Raw genomic sequence first — 20078 nt, 5'->3', positions numbered from 1 at the left:
AGTGACTTGTGTTATAAAGTACAAGCCCAGAGCCTACTTCAAGGAGTAAGAGATTGAGCAGAGACGGGCCTATGGAAGAGATGGCATTTGAACTAGAAGTGAAGGGGCTAGTGGTGGGTCTGCCAATGGATTTTGCTACAGCGTACTTTAGAGTCATTCAGCATAGCAAAACAAATTTGGTGCCATGGGAAGGTACATGGCATGTTTAGGAGATAAAATCAATCTGATTTAAACAAGAGCAAATAATCTTACTTAAGAGAGTTACAGGAAATTAGGTTGGGACTAAAATGTGGAAACCTTCAATGCCAGGCTGACAAGTATGACCATTAGCTGAGGGTAGTCAATTCAGGACCTACTGTGTGCTGAGGATTTTTCTGGTAGAAACAATGAAGAGATTTTGGTTTGATGACCTTGCGATTAAGGAGATGAGAAAACTGGGAGTGACATAATTTAGGCAGTACAATGAGAGAATGTCACATAAACTCCATGCCCGTATTCCAGAGCAAGACAGAATTCTCTTGAGATAATATGGTCTTGTTATGTTCTGAATAAGTCCAGTTCTTTCTGCTTCAGTCTTTCTCTAAGTGTAGCATTATTAGATACTAAGATAGAATATAGAGGGTCATATATATTATAGTATTTTCTATAGAAAGACAAAAGCAGTTAAAAGAGAATTTTAAAAAAAAATCTCCAGCATAGAGATAAAAAAAGAAGCTAGTCTTAAAAGATGACAAGTTAATAATGTTGGTGGCAAGAAGAGCAATAAAAGTGACCTTCTAAAAGCAAAATACCTGGTCATTTAGAGGGACCAATTGAAAATGCCGGAAATGGAAGAACCCTTAATGGGAACCTATCTATCCCATATAAGACTCTGGAAATGGACAAAAGCTATAATTGAGGCAAATCTTTCTGGACAAAGAGGCCTAAGAGAAGAAACATGGTATATTGTGTCCACGTCAGAGAGTTTGCTGTGTTCTCGCTAATTCCAAGAAAGAAGTAGAAGTTTTAGATGGTAACATTAAAGGAGTGAGCTACATTCCCTCCACATCTCTGGTTGTAGAAGATGAGTTATGGTTCTTCTCTGATGAATGAAGAGCGATGGCAGTGCCAGAGGTGATTGCTAACTTTGTAAAACTCTCATTACAAGTAGCTGGCTCTTGTGCTGAAAATAAAAATGAGAAGAGACTTGCAAAGAAGAGATATTGAAAAGAGACTTATAATCTAGTTTTCAATGTTAATGTTTCAGTGCCTGAGAGAAAATGTAATTTACAACCATACTTAATAAGAAAATTGTTTCTTCATTACCAACATATTGCTACAAACACGAATCCTTAATGTGCTTCATAAAAAACCTCAATACTTTTGTAGCCTGTTAAAATTTGAAAATAGTAGGCAGAGGGAAGAAAAATATAGGACATTTCAGCTTGGTCATAAAACTTTCAGCCATTTTGTTTTAGAATCAATGGTATTAAAGTGGAAGATATCAGTTCTGTGTTACTGATTCCAGAGGAGAAAGGTATTATTTAAATGTGAGCACACTGCTACATCTGTTTGGCTTTAAGATTTATTGTTTTGGGTAATTAAGAAAAACTTAGATATTGATCTAGAGGAATAAATCAATACCAATTTGAGTAAAACAATAGTATTTTAGACACTTGTTCCTAATTTTCTGTGATTTCAGAAGGGATTACACCTCATAAACCCAAGCTATCAGGGTAATTTCTGACTCAACCATGAGTCCTTAAACTCTGATTAAACATGGGTATTGCAATAAATGACATAATCCTTGATTTAGTCTAGCCTGTTGGGTGCATCCAGAGTAATTCTGGGTTTTTTCCTTATGCTTATTTCTTCAGGAAATATTCATTGTGCCCCTGCTAATTGCTAGGCGTTCTGCTACTGTGGAAGATGTAATGGGGGGTTAGCTGTTCCTGTGTTGGGCTGGAATCCTTGTGTTTTCAGGATCCCCACTCCCCTTCCTCTTTAGGGCGGTGGTTTTATCTTTAATCCTTGTAGCTTTGCTATGAGGTAGAAATTTTACTTCCCCATTTAAAGCCAAGGCAACTAAGATTAGAGAAATTTTTTTTTAGTTGCCCACAATCACAAAGCTGGTAACTGGTGAGAATTTGGACCCTCATGGACCAGGGTATTTCTATGACACTAATATCAAATTTTCCTTTTCCTTTTGTTTCTAAATACATGCTATTTCCATTTAACCTGTGCTCCCTTATAAATGTGCATTCCTTTGCTATAGGCATATATTGATCTTATTATTATTTCACAGTGAACATTTCCTCAGTGTTAGAAGTCTTAATAATAATAATGATCAGGGATTGGCAGACTGGACCATGGGCCAAATATGGCCTGTCACCTGTTTTCTAATCAAAAAGTTTTATTAGGACACAGCCAATCCCATTTATTTACCTATTGTCTGTGGCTGCTCTCATGCTACGGAGGCAGAATTGAGTAGTTGTGAGAGACACCATGTGGCCTGCAAAGCTGAAAATATTCACTATTTGGGCCTTTATAGAAAACCTTGGATATTGATCATTAGAAAAATACTAGGAAGTTTTTTATATTTCAGATACTACCTACCATACGACATTAATTTCATTAAGGTAGTTTTATTATGGTTAGAGGCAGACTAGTAAAGTGTTTGAGAGAATTTTTAATAATTTTATGTCCTTGGGCCAGTTAAATAATCTTGGTGAGTCTGTTTTTTCATGTGTGTAGTAAAGATGCTGATATGAAGTGTGTTCGCTGTACGAATTGCTTTAGATGATCCATGTTCAGCATTTACCATAATACCTGGCACATTGCAAGTGTTCAGTTTGTTTAACAAGCACAGGCTGCCTGCGCAGAGTCAACTCCGGGCTCTACAGCCTACTATGTAGTATTGTATCAATCAAATAACCTTTAAGTTGCCTTCCGTCCCTCTATAAAAATAGAGTTTAGTAATACCCACCTCATTTTAATCATTTTGTGAAGATTAAATGAAGTACCAATGGGAAACACTGAACACCGTTCCTGGTGGACAGTAAGTACTCAGTTAACCTAAGCTGCTGTCATTGCCATGGTTACAAGTATCATTCTGATCCTCCAGAGAATTAATGTTTACTAATTAGGAAAGCCAAAAGCCTGTCTTTTTAATGATAGAAAGCCTAAATGAGACATATCCATTTCTGTTGGTATAATAGAGCTGATACATATAGACATATGTTAAGAATAAAAAACAGCTTAAACTTGGTTTCTTGATTAAAATATTTTTTGTGAATATCTGATGTATATTAAAATACCTACAGTTAAATTTCATGTCTGGCTGAAAATTAAACCAAGGTAGTATTAAATGCCACTGCATTTCAACATAGTGTTTCATTTCCTGCTGGTATTTTGATCCTCTTCGAAGTTCATCTGTTAAATGGACAGAGACACTGACGTAGGTGGCTCCTTAAGCATCCCATATGATGACGAAGTTAAAAAGTTTCATCTACATGTTGCTTGCCTTGGGCTAGTTGACTGAACGCAGCAGAATTAAATTACGGTTCACCTCCCTCTGGTAACCATTAATCTGGGAGAAGCACCATGTGATTTACTGCTGTACATTCCACCAGTGTCACCCAGGCACTCCTAGGTGCTGGCCATTGCACTGGTTGCTGGGGGCACAGGGATATGAATATGGTGGCTTGGTCAGGTTGCTTCCAGCCAAACCTGCACAGTTTCTTTCTGACCTGCCTGGGAAGGAACTTTGTCCCCACCAAGGATGGAAAGGGCTCAGCCTGAAGACAAGTGTTTCAAATAAGGCTTTGCCGAGAAGTTGGCATTTGAGTGATTTTTAAATGAGAATAGGGATTTACCAGTTAATGGAGCACCAAATAGAATGACAGCAAGTATCATAAATATATCAGAGGGCTTGTATTGATCTCAAGGGTAGAGGAAACAAAGCCTGGCCTAATTCTCATGTCTCCACTGTTACCTGTCTGTAATGGATGTGATACTTACAAGGTATCCTGTAACTGACTAATTGGATTCTTATTTATCATTCGTATTTAACCTTTCACAAAGTTTGGGGACAACTGTGAACTTGCTGCAAATATGAAAAGGTACTCACGTACTTTTGTTGGAGCTCTCATAGCAGCACACTGCCCCACAATGACAATAAAGCTCCATGGAGTGTTTGGGAACAGAGCAGAGTGATGATGACTCTGCCCTTTCAAGCCAGCCTTTACCTCGGTGTCATGACTAAGGGCAAATGAGATCCACGCCTGTTCCTGGACCAGAATGTAGCATCCTGTCTAATGATGTCGAGAGAACCAGTGTCAGCACTGGACATAGATGTGACATGTGGCAGCCCGTTATTTTGTGCCCCATGGCACAGCAGCCTTTGATTTTGAGGTATTTGATATCCGTTTTGATAGAGGCAGAGTGAAACATGGCACTGACAAGCTTCTTTCCACGTAATTTAACCATATCAATTTAGGAAGCCCAGTCAGATAGTAAGGTTGCTTAAAAAGTGAGAATGAGGAATAGCCGTATAAAAGATTGTGTGTGTGTATATACATATATAATTTTCTACTTTTTAGTAGCAAATTTATTGAGATACAATTTGCATAGCAGAAAATATAGAATTTGATAGTTTAGTGTATTCACAAAGATCTGCATTGCCGCATAGAAAATTATATTTTTTAACTTCATTTGCTTGAAATTTTACATGGCTAGCAGTTCTTAGTTACTTTTCATCTTCCATTTCTACACTTATTTCTGTCACAGTACTTTTATTCCATGTTAGAATAGCAGGAATTACCAACTAAAGGTATTTTAATACAATTATGTCTACATTTATTAAAAATAAAACACATTTTAAGTCCAACTTAAAAGGCAGAAATTTTTTTTAAAAAATGCTAATTCTTCTCATGTTTTTTCCCAAATTAGATGCTGTTCAAAAAATACCTCAGACACAAATGCCTCCGACACAACAATTGTATGCATCTACACAACACAAAGTTTGCAATTAAGAAAAAATCAAAACTAATACAAGAAGTCCAGCAAATGAGAGACCGTTCATTGAAACATGCATGTCGTTTTCATGAGCATGGCTTTTTAACTAACACATATGTCTAACTGAGTAGAGGCTCAGATTCCTTGGGCAGTAACAGAGTTGTGGATTTTAATGGAAACCTTTAGTTGCTTTGTAGAAAAATGCTTTCTGGAGATTTTAAGCAGGGGGAATTACAACCTAATTCTTTCTCTCAGCCTTCAGCCATTTTGCCCTCCTAAAAGTTCATCTTTGGGGCCGGCCCCATAGCCTAGTGGTTAAGTTCATGTGCTCTGCTTTGGTGACCTGGGGTTTGCTGGTTCAGATTCTGGGCCCGGACCTACACACCTCTTATTAAGCCACACTGTGGTGGCATCCAACATAAAAGAATTGGAATGACCTACAGCTAGGATATACAACTATGTACTGGAGCTTTGGGGAGGGGAAAAAAAAAAAAAAGAGGAAGATTGGCAACAGATGTTAGCTCAGAGCCAATCTTCAAAAACAAAAAACTGCGGGGTCATATAAAAATGACGTTCAAGAAAACTCCTCAGCCTTCAAGACAGAAGCACCCCGAATTTTAAGAATTAAAGAGACTCTGAAAATGGTAAAAGGAGTAAATGGAAGAATTGTTAGAGGCACACTCTATTTAGTTTATAATGGCAAGCCTGTTCAGGTGACTGCCACATAGTAGCCTCAATCTCATGAGTGAGCAAAATTACTAAAATGCAGCATGAATCCTTCTGGTGTTTGCTTGGGCGATGGCAGGATTTCTCAACCTCAGCATTATTAATGTTTTGGCCTGACTGTTCTTTGTTGTTGGGTCTGTACTGTTCATTGTAGGATGTTAAGCAGGATCCCTGGCCTCTACCCCCAGTAGCAGCCCCCAATTGCGACAACCAAAAATGTCTGTAGTCATCACTAGATGTGCCCTGGGAGGGGATGGAGGCAGAATCTCTCTGGTTGCAAACCACTGGGCTATGACATTGGGATCTACAGTGATGTCCCGCTTTAAATATATGAGCAGAGAAATAACCCCTACAATGCTGTGTCTCATCTCAGTGTCAGCTGTAACACCTAACTAAGTGCTTTGCACCAGTGAATATTTTATTTGAAAAGAATAAGTGAGATAAAACATAAGCTGAAACAAAGTTGATAAATTCTCATTTAGTAAGATAAAAACAGTTATCTGATGAGTTGTGTAATGTAGTCTCATAACTGATTAGAGACAAATCAGCATACAATTTTTATTTTTTAAATATTGCATATGCGTATTTGCCAGATAGGCAGTGAGAGATGGAGGAAACTGTGCCTTTTAAGTTTTGTTTTTTCATTCTTCCAAAAGAAACTCACTTTTCCCTGGTAGACTGTTATAAAACAGCAAATGGTGGTTAGCATCCGTGTAGCAACCAGGGGCACTGATGTTCTCAGCTGGAGGCTGCCCAGTCTTTCCTGCTGGGTACCGTGAGAAAATTATTATATTGGTATTGGATTTAAGGCAGAAGTATTGAAGTGACTTTAATGTCACTTAACACAGAACTTCTGAGAAAAAGAAATATGTGTAGATAATTTCTTAAGATTGAGTTTTGAGACATATATACTTGAATCTTATAACTCTACTAAAATATGTTATATCCCTCATTTCTCAAATATATGTGCACTTCTTTTAATAAGCCAAAACCTATGCAACTTTTTACTAATCCTTTCCCTTGTCCTTTTGGAAGATGATTGAATCTTATATATCTACTTTTGATACTTCAACTGTACATAAAAGATATGGTTGATCATGGTGCTTCTCAAACATTCATGTCTGTTCATGTCACCTCCAAGGCACTTGGTAAACACGGATTCTGAGACGGTAGGTCTGGAGTGGGTCCTGAGTTCCATGTGATGCTGGCCCTACTGGTCCATGGATTGCACTTTGAAGAGTCTTCTCTAGTAGCATTTCATGCCCCCCATACTGTGCAAATTACAGAGATTGAGACAGAGTAAAAAACTGAAAGGGAAAACCATCCTTATCCATGATGGTGGTCTTCTTAATATATTATCAAATGTCATCAAGTGTGAAAGAATCCTGATATGTCTACTCAGTGAATAATTTTGTAAAAAATTCAACTCTCAAGTTGCGACTTGGAAAACTCTTACAATTTCCCTATCTATGTAATTGTTCCTAGTTCCACTTGTGCCCCTATTTTCTCTCATTGGTGTGGTGTTGCTGATTCCTGTTAGCCTGTGAAGGCTGACTGTTAAAGTATTGAGGAGTTTTGTGAGCCATGACCATTGGAAGCTTGAAATACCATGGTGGGAGTATTTACACCATGGAAATTGGCAAGCGCTATAAGTCAGAGTATTTTCTTTTTTCGTTTTTCTGGAGACATCCAGTTTCCCACCACACCCTGCCTCAGAGTCAATAACAAAAATTACTTCCTCTTATTTCCAACAAAGGACATGACATCTTGTCTTATTCAAAGTTGAGTACCTCTTGAAATATAGTATTGCACTTCAGGCTAACCACATGGCTTAGTGAAAAACAAGGTTATTCCCATCAGCAATAGGAAACAAAGGCATCAGGAAAAGTCATACTAGCCCCCTTTTGTGAATGCTCGCCAGCACCACCAACACAACTGTACTGATGAGTCTAAATATTTTACAGTTAGATCTCCTTCAGGTGGCATTTTATAAATAGTCTTTCATCATGGAGAGATGTGAGAATCGGGTCAGCTATAATTGGAATGACAGATGTATTGGATAGCCTTAGAGAATCAACACAATTCGGTAAAAGGCTAGCCAACTGCAGATATCTTCTAGAGACTTCCGTGACAAATTAGCACCCGTCATTTCGTACTGAGTCAGTGATTTCATAAGCAGGCACAGCTGTTCTCATCATTTGTTTATATATTTCAACCCATATTTGGGACTTAAGTGAAATTTGTCATTAAGACTTTAGTTTGAGCTTGCTTGCCTAATTTTGCATGCCTCTATTTAGTAAAATATGATTACTAGGTAATAAATATCTGGTCATTTATTGCCCTGATCAGAGTAATTTTCTATTAGACATGTTTTTTGATGACTGCTTACTAATATTTGCAAGCACATTATGAATTCTCTTTTCCATTAAAAGTACATGTATCTGTTGTTGTGAAAAATGCATTCTTAAAAAATATTTCCTACTATGTTGACTTTTTAAAATTTTCATCTATAAGAATCGCACAAATTGTCTACTTATTCTTCAGCAGAATATAAGATCAATTCTATAACTGAGGCTCATCAAATTTCTCTCTATACAGTAGTCATATTTAGAATTGCAGCAATTATTTTAATCAGGCTGAAAAGGAAAGTTACTATAAACTGCATTGAGGTCAACCATTATCATTATTAATGGACTAAATGATTAGGCAGATAAATCAACAATTATTTGAAATATTGAAGATAAGCATAGTTAGTAGATTGTAATACTTCTGTCCTTGTTTTTATTTTATTTTACTGTTAACATTAAACAGGTAATTTATTACAAGGTCAAACTATATCTTCTTATATTTATCATTTCTACTTACTTAAAAATTGCAAGATATGTAATTTTTAACTCAAAGAAAGTAGGTATATTTGTACTACTTATGAAATTTAATTGAGCGTATATCCTTGCAGTATATAGAGAAATTATGCTTCAAAGATTTTTTTTTACAAAATCAAAGTAGACGCTTCCTAATTTTCTATAAATAACTCTCTAGTTTGATAATTTAGTTTGACTATTCAAATGGTTGCTTTCTCAAAATTTGTAAGTTTAAAATTTATACATTCTATGTAGTCCGAAGTTTTATTTTACATACATTCCTATAGGCTGAGAATAATTGAAATTCAATTATTAAACATGAAATCATAATCAAAGGTTCACATTATTCTAAAATTATTCCTTAGTGCTTTATTAAGAGCTAATCATTTGCTAATCTGTTAGCTTTTTAAGAAGGCGTTATAATTACTGTACGTTTGAAAGTGGGGATTTCCTCCCCATCCTAGTTGCCACTTGCACAGCTGTCTTCATGCTAAATCTTTTAAAAAAATGTAAAATTAGCTTTCTAACTTTGGTCATCCACAAAAGATTTGCTACAATTTGACATCGATTCAGAGTTAATTTTTTGTGGTTAAGCATTATTTTTGGAACAGTGAATTGCATAATCATTTTATATAGTGTAGGCAGATCTAGCTTTGCTTCTAAAATGTATTTGTACAATATTGATTTTTAGAAAATGGAATTTAGTGTTAAAACCAGCAGAAATCGCAGCAAGGGCCTAACCTACAAGGATATAAAATGCATAGAGCTTGTTTTTAGGCACATAAACTCTTTGACACTGCTTCGTGTACACTAGCGTTTTAGTTTATTACCTGGTCTTTCATTTTGAAGGGTGCCTAGAGCTTTATAAAAGAAGAAATAAGCCTTTCCACTAGCAGAATTCAGCGAGATGAATATTAGGAACCCTCATTGTGATCTTAAAAGTTTAGGAATTAAGTATGAATAAACAAAGATTAGCATTCCTTCAATGTCCATGTAAGCCTGTGCCTATGTTTCTGTCTAATTTTAAACATTCTCTTTGAGAGATATACCTGCTCTATTATTCTGGGCAAATTTCCTCCTTCGTTATTATATGTAACATTTACTTTGAATAGAAACAAAAGTGGATTGGAATTCAAAAAATAGATTTAGCAAATGATTTTAAAATGTTAGTCCTTTCATTCATTGTTTGAGTTTTGTAGACGAGAATTGAGAAAGAAAATGCAGTTTTAATTTTCAGATGAATTCTGTTTGGGGTTACAGTTATATAAGGTCTAACTTTACATGCTTTACATTGATTGGGTGATATTGTAAATAATTTTCCACTGAATGATTACAGTAATTAATATGAAACACTTCGCACTGAACTTTTTTAGTGATTTCTGTAGATTAGGAAGGAATTTTTCTATTCAGAAAAATTAAAATGTAAAGATTTTTTGTAAAGAAAATGTAAAGAAGCATTTAAAATTTCTTGAGATTTCTTTTTTTCTGAATCTAATCATATTTCAAGACTCAATGCGTTAAAAACTCTTACTTTGTTAAGATCTTGATTGGATAGATTTCCCGGTAACTTCTCATTGCTAGAAATGAATTTAAAGGAAGGGTTCTCAAATTGAGATTTGTAGCCCTTTGGAGGAATTACTCTGAAACAGTAAGAGATTCAAGGAAATAGACAAGATTAATATTCGAAGGCAAACTGAACTACCAACATTCGTGTTTTATGTTTTTTAATGTGGGATTTTTGTTTTTTCATTTTTTGGAGATACTTGTAGATTCACATTCAGGGAAAAAATTAATACAAAGATACCCTGGATAGTCTTCACCCAGTTTTCCCCATCTGTAGTACAATATCACAACTATGAAGTTGATGTTGATCATTGAACACTTTTTCAGCCCAAGTATGTGTGTTCCTTCTCTCTTCAGAGAGTCATTGGCCATCTCCTTTACACTTATTATTACCTTACATAAAAGCATTAGCATAAATACTTCCCCAGTGCTGATCCTGTGCCCACCCCTCACCTCTCCGAGACTAAGCAAAGGTTTTCTTTTCAACTAGATGGACGATGTTTCTGGAATGATGGAAGTTTAGAGAAAAGGTCAGAGAGAACAAACACTTGTGTGCCCTACAGTAGAGTAGCAATATAATTGTGAGTAAGAGAAGAAAAATGACCCATTCCACTCAGAGTCCTTTCTGAAATGAGCTTTCTTGCTCTGGGAAGTTGCTGTTCTAGTCACAGCCAGAAGGAAAGTGATGAGAAGTGGCAGGTTGGGACCAACTTGGGGGTGTAGTGGTTGTTCACTCACTCCACTTGAGTGGGCTGGGGTTCACGGGTTCAGATCCCAGGCACAGACCTACATCAAGCCATGCTGTGGCAGCATCCCACATACATAAAATAGAGGAGGATTGGCACAGTGACAATCTTCCTCAAGCAAAAAGAGGAAGATTGGCAACAGATGTTAGCTCAGGGCCAGTCTTCCTCACCAATAAAAAGAAAGAAAGAAAGAAAGAAATACCGTTGATGGTTGATCAACAGTGCTGATGATTGGAGGGTACCCATTCTTGCATGTCCGTGCTAGCTCCAGAGCAGCTGGAATGTGCTCTTCCATGTCAACAGATCAGAACCAGCTGGACAGGGTATTTGTCTTTGAGAGGTTCAAAAGTGGCAGACATGCATTATCACTCCTGTTCTTTTAGGTTCACGTATGTCTACTCCTCGATACATATGTATTTGGCATTGGATTATCATACACTATCATACCAACTCTAATCACATTATCTCATATATCATTGTGTGAGTACCATGAGATTTGATCACTCATCCTCATTGTGTCCACTTACACCAAAGTCATGAAACTATTTGGGGCCTTCAGTGTCAGGAGTGCAGCAGCCCTAATGTCAGGAAAGACAACAAAACGTGTCCCAAATGGAGATTACGTCACTCTTATTTTTGCCTTTTCAGATTGATGGGTCAAGACTCTTAAAACTAGAGACTCTAACAAGAATTACTGGCTCATCATATAGTTTATTCTATTTAGTTGACATGTAACTGGATTTTGAGTCCTGAATGCTTCTTGTTGATTGGTGCTCTACAAATTTAGCTGTATAACAGAAGGGTTTGGTAGCTGTTTAGAATGAGGCAGAAGAAAAATAAAATGAATAAAATAAAATAATGTGCCATTATGTTTCACTCAGTGTAGGAAAACAACAATATGTTGTAATGTCATTTCTGGACTGGGAGGTTTTGCCTGTATCAGAAGTAAGAAATTGTTCCTAGGTCCCACACAGGAGCAAATACCTGTCATGGATAATCTGCATTGATGGTCATTCTTTCATATCGTTACTCAACTTGTGCCCACCTGAAATTCTACCACTTTATTGAGTACATGGCAGATATCATAAAGACATGTTTCCTGCCCCTGTATAGCTGTGATGTATGCCAAAGGGCCTATGGCAGACAAGTATCAGAAGACACCTATTTGGTGCTCTAAGAGGTATAAAATGTGAGGATCACTGTGAACTGTTGGGGTGTGGTGAGTTTTTTTGCCCATGCTCCTGTGACCTAGGGTTGTGCCATGGGGTGAAGGCATTCTGTGTCTTCCGCAGTGGCAGTGGCCATTTGTAACTCCAGTCCCAACTCCATCCACAGTGTAAGCTCAGAAGACACCATTACCTTGTAGTCTTATTGGAAATACTACAGCCCGAGGAAGAAATTAATGATGAGTATTATCATGTCTTAGAAATAAGAAAAAGCACGTCACATGGACATGTACAAATTGGTGAGGGAGATGCAGAGAAGGAGGGAAAAGCCAACCTGTAGGTGTTTATTACAGCTGAAGATAAGATCGGGGAGTGGAGACCACTGATGGCTGTGGTTGGCGGGGACCCCACATCTGGGGCCTTTAGCTCTACAGCCCAGAAGCTGCTGTGTCAGTAACTCAGAGATGATCAGACCCTCCAAAAGTAATTTACCCTTTATAAGTTAGAATGCTAGTCCTTTAATTTGGGGGGGATAAATCAAATTGCTAAGTGGATGGGATATTGTGTCAACAGGTTGGCAGATTTTCCTCATAAAGGAGAATTCTATGCAGAAAGCTAACTAAAAACACATCATGGCTTGGTGAGCGTGGACTTTTCAAAGCAACTGTCCTGAATGAGCTGACCGTAATGATGGGTGACATTGACCTTGATGCTCTGGAGCCAGATGTTTCCATCTGAAAACCATCTAAAGAGAGCAAGAATCATCTTAGATATCTCTTACACAGGGCATTTCTCCTGCAGATTTGACACTCAGCTTCTGGACTCAATGCTGACCGTCTTTCCCTACTCTGTTAAACACCATCATGATGGCAGCAGGTGTTTATTACCATGGTTTTGCCATCACATCTTTGCCTCAGTTGGAAGGAGCAGTGAGTGGTGTGCAGAGGGAAGTAATATAGTAATTCCCTTTTACATTGACATTGTGGATCTCTGTCTTGGAGTGATTGATTAGAATCATTCTGTTGAATATTCCTAATTTGGAAGCTCTCAGTTGTGCATGACTTCCATCTTTTAGAATGGTGCTTTCCCCTGGCATGTTTCTAAAACTAAGAATGAGCAAGACGTCTGTGTGTTCTAGGGCATCTCTATAAGCCTAGGTAAGGCAGGGCAGAAACCCAGAGGGAGAATTGTTTTACTTCTAAGAAAAATGGCATATACATAGCAGGCAGAGTCCTTATTCTAATCACGGTGACTTTACAAATGGAATCGGACAGGGTTATGAAACTGATCTTGAGGAGGGTGGCAAAGCATGTGGACAGGTAAGATATGTTTTAATGTAAAACAATGCATGGTATGTATTAACAAATTAGAGTTGGTTAACTGTGTTTTATTGTTTGGGACATTATTGTCCAAGAGACTGGTAAACATAAAATCAAAAATTGTCTTTAATTAAAGAGTTCATGTAATCGACCGTAAGGCGCACTTACAGATATTCCGTATGTTTTCAAATATAGTCAGTCAGTGGACAAGCTGGCTCTCTGAAAACGGGATCACACTCAAACTATGTGTAATTATTTTATGCTTCAAGTCCAGGCAATCGTTTAAGGAAAACAATCAGATGTTTGTGAGAGGTTAAATTTTTTGCATCATAACCAGACACAATCCTTTTACCTTTAAAGCTGATTAGAAGTTATCTTAAAAGAAGTTTATCTTTTATAGTGAAGAAATGTTTTGATATGCAGACACCTTGAGGCATCTAATATTAATCTAAAAGCAGCTGAAAGATCTGTTCACCTCTAGCTGGAATCCTTTTATTACTACTGAGAGCTACATTCATTAAACCAGCCGAGAATGCCCTGCTTTGTTTCAGAGGTAATTCTAAAACTCCTGGTAGGTAATTAAATTCCTCAGTAAATGTTTGGCAGATGCTGCTAATAAACCCAGCCCGAGTTACCACTGGGAGGGCTAATGCGTAAGAAAAGTAAACATGTGTACATGAACAGCGAGCCCGTGCCTTTTCATGCTAAATGTGGTTCCCCACATCTCCTCTGATTAGAGGTGTGCTCTGAACAAGCCGAGACGGGGCCATGCCGAGCAATGATCTCCCGCTGGTACTTTGATGTGACTGAAGGGAAGTGCGCCCCATTCTTTTACGGCGGATGTGGCGGCAACCGAAACAACTTTGACACGGAAGAGTACTGCATGGCCGTGTGTGGCAGCGTCAGTAAGTGGACCTTCCTCCAGCCTGGCCACCTTTCGTCTTTCTCGCCACTGACTCTGCTCTTTGTAACAGATTGGTTTTCCTGGTTAATGGGAATGGGTCTGTTGCTACCACTAACCACATTTCTGTCAATTTCTCTAATTGCCGGGCGTCTCCTCCGGTATGTTCAATCGTGAGCGCACATCTCCCTCTTTCTCTAATAAAGCATGGCCACAGATGTGTTCTTTTACTAGCTGTGATGCATACGTCTTGCAATCTCTAGGGTCCTCTGAGTGCTTCTCCTTAAACCAAGCTGGAGTTGCTGCTTTGTTTTCTCGGCTGTTTCTGCAAATGTATTCTTATGTGTTTGTCTGCGTACATATGTGTTCGGGTCTGTGCATGTGCACTTCGTGTGCAAATAAGGTTGACCACTCGAAGCCTGGCTGATGGAGCTTTGGTGGACTGGCAAGGCGGATTGCTATGATGAGTACTTTTAAGTTATTTCATAATACGTGGCACTTATTGTGGTGGCAAGGGAATGTGATTGAATTGAGCACATGCATTTCAAACGCCACAGGGTAGAAATGACCCCATGGCCTCTGAGCTCACACATAGACATTTGCAATGTCGAGTTTTCATATCTTCTCTTGGAAATAGATGGAAGAAAAAACTCAACATTAGAAACCTTCCATGACATAAGGCTCAGGGAATATCATTTTCAAAGGCTCCTCTCTTGAACTTTAAGCTTTTCATAACTCTGGGGGATAAATAAATGAAGTCATGATGACCTAAATTTGAGTTGAAACTTTTTCCACAGAAGTAGTTCTCAGGAGGCGATGCACAGACATATGGGGCTTCTGTTCTTCACAGCCTTCCACGCTAAATTCCCAATTTTATTTTACTTTATTTTTTATGAGTAGGAAGTTTGAACTACTCAATTTCTCAACTTGATAAATTAAAGATAAAACAATAATTGTGTGTTTCTTTTTTGAGCGACTCCTGCCTTTTCTCCTTGTTCTTGTGAGAGTGACAGACACCATTTCCTCCCTTGGATTCCTAGGAATTAGATGAATTGTTTTCCGGTATGATTATAGGATTATGCAAAACAGCAAAAGTACCTGCATCATTAAGACCTATTGTGAAGCCCAGTATCTAAGTGGAATCTAATGGAAAAGTTCCTGTTGGTCTCTTGTGTAAGCCATGACTCCACTCCGAGCCTGTGAGAACAGGTGTAGGAATTGGTAACCCCAGGGGCTTCTTTTCTGGCTCTGATTGGATGATTGCAGCGTCTAGCTCAAAAGACCGCTTTCTTCAGTTTCAAACAAAGATGTTAATTAGGTCAGGTAACATGGAAAACAATAGGCGATTCTGTCGCCTGGAGCCTCTTGAACAAAGGGCTTTTGTTAGAGTGATTCTAACTGGTTTAGCTGCTGGGGGAGATTTCCTGGTAGATTTCCAATTTTTTTCTCCCTTTCCCTGACTTAGATTTAGTTTTGGGAATATAAATATGTCTATGTGTATGTGTTTATATATGTGTGGTGTGTGTGTGTGTGTGTGTGTGTATAGATATATATAATAAAAAGAGGGTTTTTAAAAATTAATAGCAATGACGAATTTGCCTCGAGAATCAGAAATTACCCCTCCCCAAAAAACCCCTACTACTCTCCCCACTACTCACACCTTCTCTGTTTGATTGGTTTGATTTGACTTGGGCTGGAATCAAGAGCAGAGGGCACTGCAGGTCAGATGGAGCCTCTGGTGGTGCTCCTGATGGCACACACTTTGTTGAGAGATTTGCAGAAGGAAGATGCTCCCAAGAAAGGTGTAATGGGCAAGCTGGGCAGTACTTCATTTCAGGAAGGTGTGTTACAGAATAATGTATCAAGAAGGCAAACCTGAGAGGCTGAAGGTTAGTTAGAGTAGTGGACAGATGTAAGTGGAGAATAAATCCTCAATAAATAGAGCCCGAGGCCATACCACGAATGTGTGAAGCGAATAGAGATGCTGTGAACAACGGATGGATGGGAATTGGTGATGCTTGGGACCAAGGAGGGAAAATAGGAGCAAGAAATCCGTCCACAAGGCACTTGGATGTACTGTCGGAGACAAAATATCCAGCATCCTCGGACGTCGCTGTGGAAATAGGTTTATATGTTTACTCTGGTTCCATGCTGGGGCCAAAACTCAGGATATTTGTTTGGTTTTTGTTGTCAATTCAATCTTTTTGTTTCTGTCTTTTCCTTTGGTCAATGGAATTGTGTGAGTGAGTTTCACCCCTCATTCCCATGTTTCTATTTTTGTTTTTAGTCATGCTCTCTTATTTTCTCCATAGTGTCCCAAAGTTTACTCAAGACTCCCCAGGAACCTCTTCCCCAAGATCCTGTTAAACGTATGTTGTAATTCACTTGAGGGAGGGGAGGTGTACAATGCATGGCTGGATTCTAACTCCAGCATCATCACCTTCTTTGCATGGTTTTGTGTTTCTTGAACACCTGTCTTTTAATAAAATGTTTATTTTCATTGCCTTACTTGTAATTATGTCTGATTTTGCCAGATAACTTCAGGTGTCAGGCTAAGAACATCAACTAAGCTTCTATTTCTGATCAGTTTTTTTTATTTATTTAATGTGGTTCTATAAAATACTGTATATAAATGTTAGTATTGTATTTTATTTGGCGTCACTATTTTATTTCCTAAAGCTAACAAGATGCCACGATTTAATGAGAGGCCATGTATATAAGTGACTTGTTTCCCAGAAAAACATTTAATATGCATGCATTGTACTAACTACATGGACTAATGCATATGCACAGGCTTCAATTATGTGTCTTATAAGACAGCTGTTATGCTTTAGGAAGTGAAAGGTCACTATTAGAATTCAGGACTACCTCTTCCTCCTCTCCCTGACTGTACACCAGTGGACAAAGATGCCCAACTTCTGATTTTATCATTAAGATGCAGAAAAAGACCTTCCTGTAAGGAAATGTTATATCAACCTACCTTACAGTTTCTGTGCTTTGTGATGATTTCAGTTGGCAAATCAGTCTAGCTTGGTTTAAAAATGTGGTGTCGAACACACAAATACTCATCTTTAAATTTGGATTATAACCAGAAATAGATTTATCCGGTATTAGGTTAGAGATGATATATACTGTTGCGGCTCGTGGTTGCTGGATGAAGAGACACGGTTTCAGTTATAGCTTAGATATAATGAAAATTAACATTTATCCATATTAGTCTGAAAAAATCTAGTCTTAAAATTGATGAAACCATTTATATGTTTTTTTTAAAAAATTAAAGGATAGTTGGAAAATTATGTAATTTGCAAAAGATTTCATCATAAACCATAAAATTTTTAATGGCCTCTTTATGATTCAAATTCATTAAAATTATGTATAACATTTTGAAGGATGTGGTTTGTACCACAATAAACATGTTACCTGCGATTATGAAAAAACTTATTTTCTGAGAACATTGAAAGTGTGGCAAGTGGGCAGACACAGAAGTACTCGGAAAAACTCTAGATATTAGAATTGATAGTGCATTGATCTGTGGGAGGTGTTGCATTTTATCAGGCATTTTCACAGATCATTTATTTTTCTCAGAAGTACTTTGTGGGCACTTTCCTCATTTCCTTTGTGCATATAACAAAATGAGGCTTAAAGAGCCTAGTGACTTGTCCCCAGCCGTCAAACGTGGCAGGACCAGATTTGAAACCTAAATGATATTGTGGCTATGCTCCACACTCCAAATGGCCAAGAATTTGGTTCTGACATTGAGGTTAGGAAAATGATATTTGAGGTTTAGAAGTACATCATAAAAATACAGAAAATAGTGGAAAGTGGACAAAGAATATTAAAAACATTTTTCCCTAAATACCATGAATATAGCATGCATCAATAAATTAAATGTCTTTCCCACCCTTTTACAAAACAATAACTATTTTTACTTTGTTTCATTTCATTTTAGCATACAAAAGGATTTTTTTAATTTTTGTGAATTAATAGAAATGAGCATCGTCATTTGATAAATTTATTTTCATGAAGTACTTGCTTCCTCAACTCTTCCAAACAGACACTGAAAATCTCTTGTCATTTTCTCTTTCCCAGTAATTTTCTCAATCTACTTGTAATGTAAACACCTTTCCCTTCTAGAATGGTGAGGTGATTTTGGCAGCTATATTTTCTTGTCTACCTACAGAGACTATTCAATCATAGGAAGTGAAGGGTTTTGCAGTGCTCGTACAAACAGACTGGAGAAAGTCTATAATTTCTAGTTATTTATAGCCTGTGCAGCTATGCTATCTTATTTATAGCAAAGCTGCACATTTGAATTGAAAAAGCCATGGTCATCTGGAGGTCAAGTGCAGATCGCAGACGGGAGTCAGAGAAAATGAACCAAGCTAGAAAGGAGAGCAAGCCCGTTTGATTGGGCAACTTGTACTTGCACTCCGCTCCTCCACCAACCTAGGTAACCAACCTAGGGCTAGTTGGAGGATATCTCTTTTCACAAAGGTGGGTGGTTTTATGGGTTTCTCAATCTGAGTTGCTTTTAGTCAAGTAATATGTGTGAAATGAGATAGAAAAAGCTCTTCAGTTAAACTGATATAAGATTATATATATGGAGAAAATATGTGATAGTCTGCTTTACAAATACAATAATTTTCTTGTCAAGACATTATTACAATTACACATTTCTAGATTTTAAATCTTTGTCATAAAAAAGCCAATTTTGAGTATTGCAATTTTAAGGGACACTGATTTTTGTTTTGGTTTTGTCATCATAGATAAGAACCTAAACCACAAATAGAAAAGATAGAGACATGAGGCTAAGAGCTTTCATTTTACTCATAAACTTATGGATTTGAATCCTTTAAAAAAATCCATTGCCATTTGGGATAAAGTATCTTGGGAGACCTGAGTTGTCTCTGACATTCATTTTGTGTCTGCCCATTTGGGTTTAGGACAATGCAAAAGTTTCACATTCATTCTGCCCAGTGTAGTGCTTTTGAACAGTAAAATTGCTATGTAAATATTTATTGATTGTTTCAAATATGAGAGTATGATAATCTTTTCTTTCATCTCAGAAGGCAAACAGACCAAGTCCTTAATGGCATTTCATATCACAAAGAGCATCGTGCCAATTTTTAGTCAGCTGACTGCACCAAGGGGTCTGGCCAAAGAGAATGACAAATAACCCATCTTTGGATCCTTCACTTGCAGTGAATTATGACACAAACAACATCTAAACCAAGGTCTTTCAACCTCAACAGTAGTGACATGTGGGGCCAGATTGTTGTGAGTGTTGTGCTGTGCACGGAAGATGTTTAACAGCCTCCCTGGCCACTACCCACCAGATACCCGTAACAGCACCCTGGCTGTGATAACTAAAAATGTCTATAGGCTTTGCCAAATGTACCCTGAGGGGCAAAATCACCTTTGGCTGAGAACCTCTGATCTAGACTAGTAGTTTGCCCACATGTGATTCAGAAATATAGCTAAGCTGGTGTAAATAGGTAGACTTTCCATAAACTTAGGGCATGCTAAGGTGTTAGAAGCCTCCAATTCTTAACATATGTTTAAGAAATTGAATTCTTCAGACCACTATTCTAGCTCTCAGTATTTACAAGTTAAGGCAGAAGTTGCTGTTGCTCTTCTGACTGCAGTATTAGAGGTCTCTTCGATTTTCTGCTCTAACGTAAGTGCTACCAGAGAAGCAGAGAATAAAGCAGCAGTCCCCTGGGTTGGAAGTGCCTGGTTCACCTGTGTGCCACCCTGTCCTCTGTCTGCTTCACCTCAGTTTCGTGGAATCCCAGCATATG

At 37.8% G+C, this 20078-nt stretch overlaps 1 protein-coding gene across 6 annotated transcripts in view; it reads left to right on the top strand.

The window, feature by feature from the left end:
• Positions 1-20078, top strand: part of APP (amyloid beta precursor protein) — a 253740-nt gene that overhangs the window by 141868 nt on the left and 91794 nt on the right. For 2 of the 6 annotated variants that reach the window (XM_014859014.3, XM_014859015.3), the window contains exons 7-8: positions 14114-14281; positions 16590-16646. The exons of 2 other annotated variants lie outside the window; for them this stretch is intronic. In XM_014859014.3, coding sequence (XP_014714500.3) covers positions 14114-14281; positions 16590-16646 — 225 coding nt within the window. The remainder of the gene's footprint in view (positions 1-14113; positions 14282-16589; positions 16647-20078) is intronic. 2 more of the 6 variants (XM_014859016.3, XM_014859017.3) reach the window with 1 other exon arrangement.

This window comes from Equus asinus, chromosome 18, assembly GCF_041296235.1.
Source record: "Equus asinus isolate D_3611 breed Donkey chromosome 18, EquAss-T2T_v2, whole genome shotgun sequence".
Taxonomy (NCBI): domain Eukaryota; kingdom Metazoa; phylum Chordata; class Mammalia; order Perissodactyla; family Equidae; genus Equus; species Equus asinus.
This window is presented reverse-complemented; position numbering and strand designations above follow the sequence as displayed.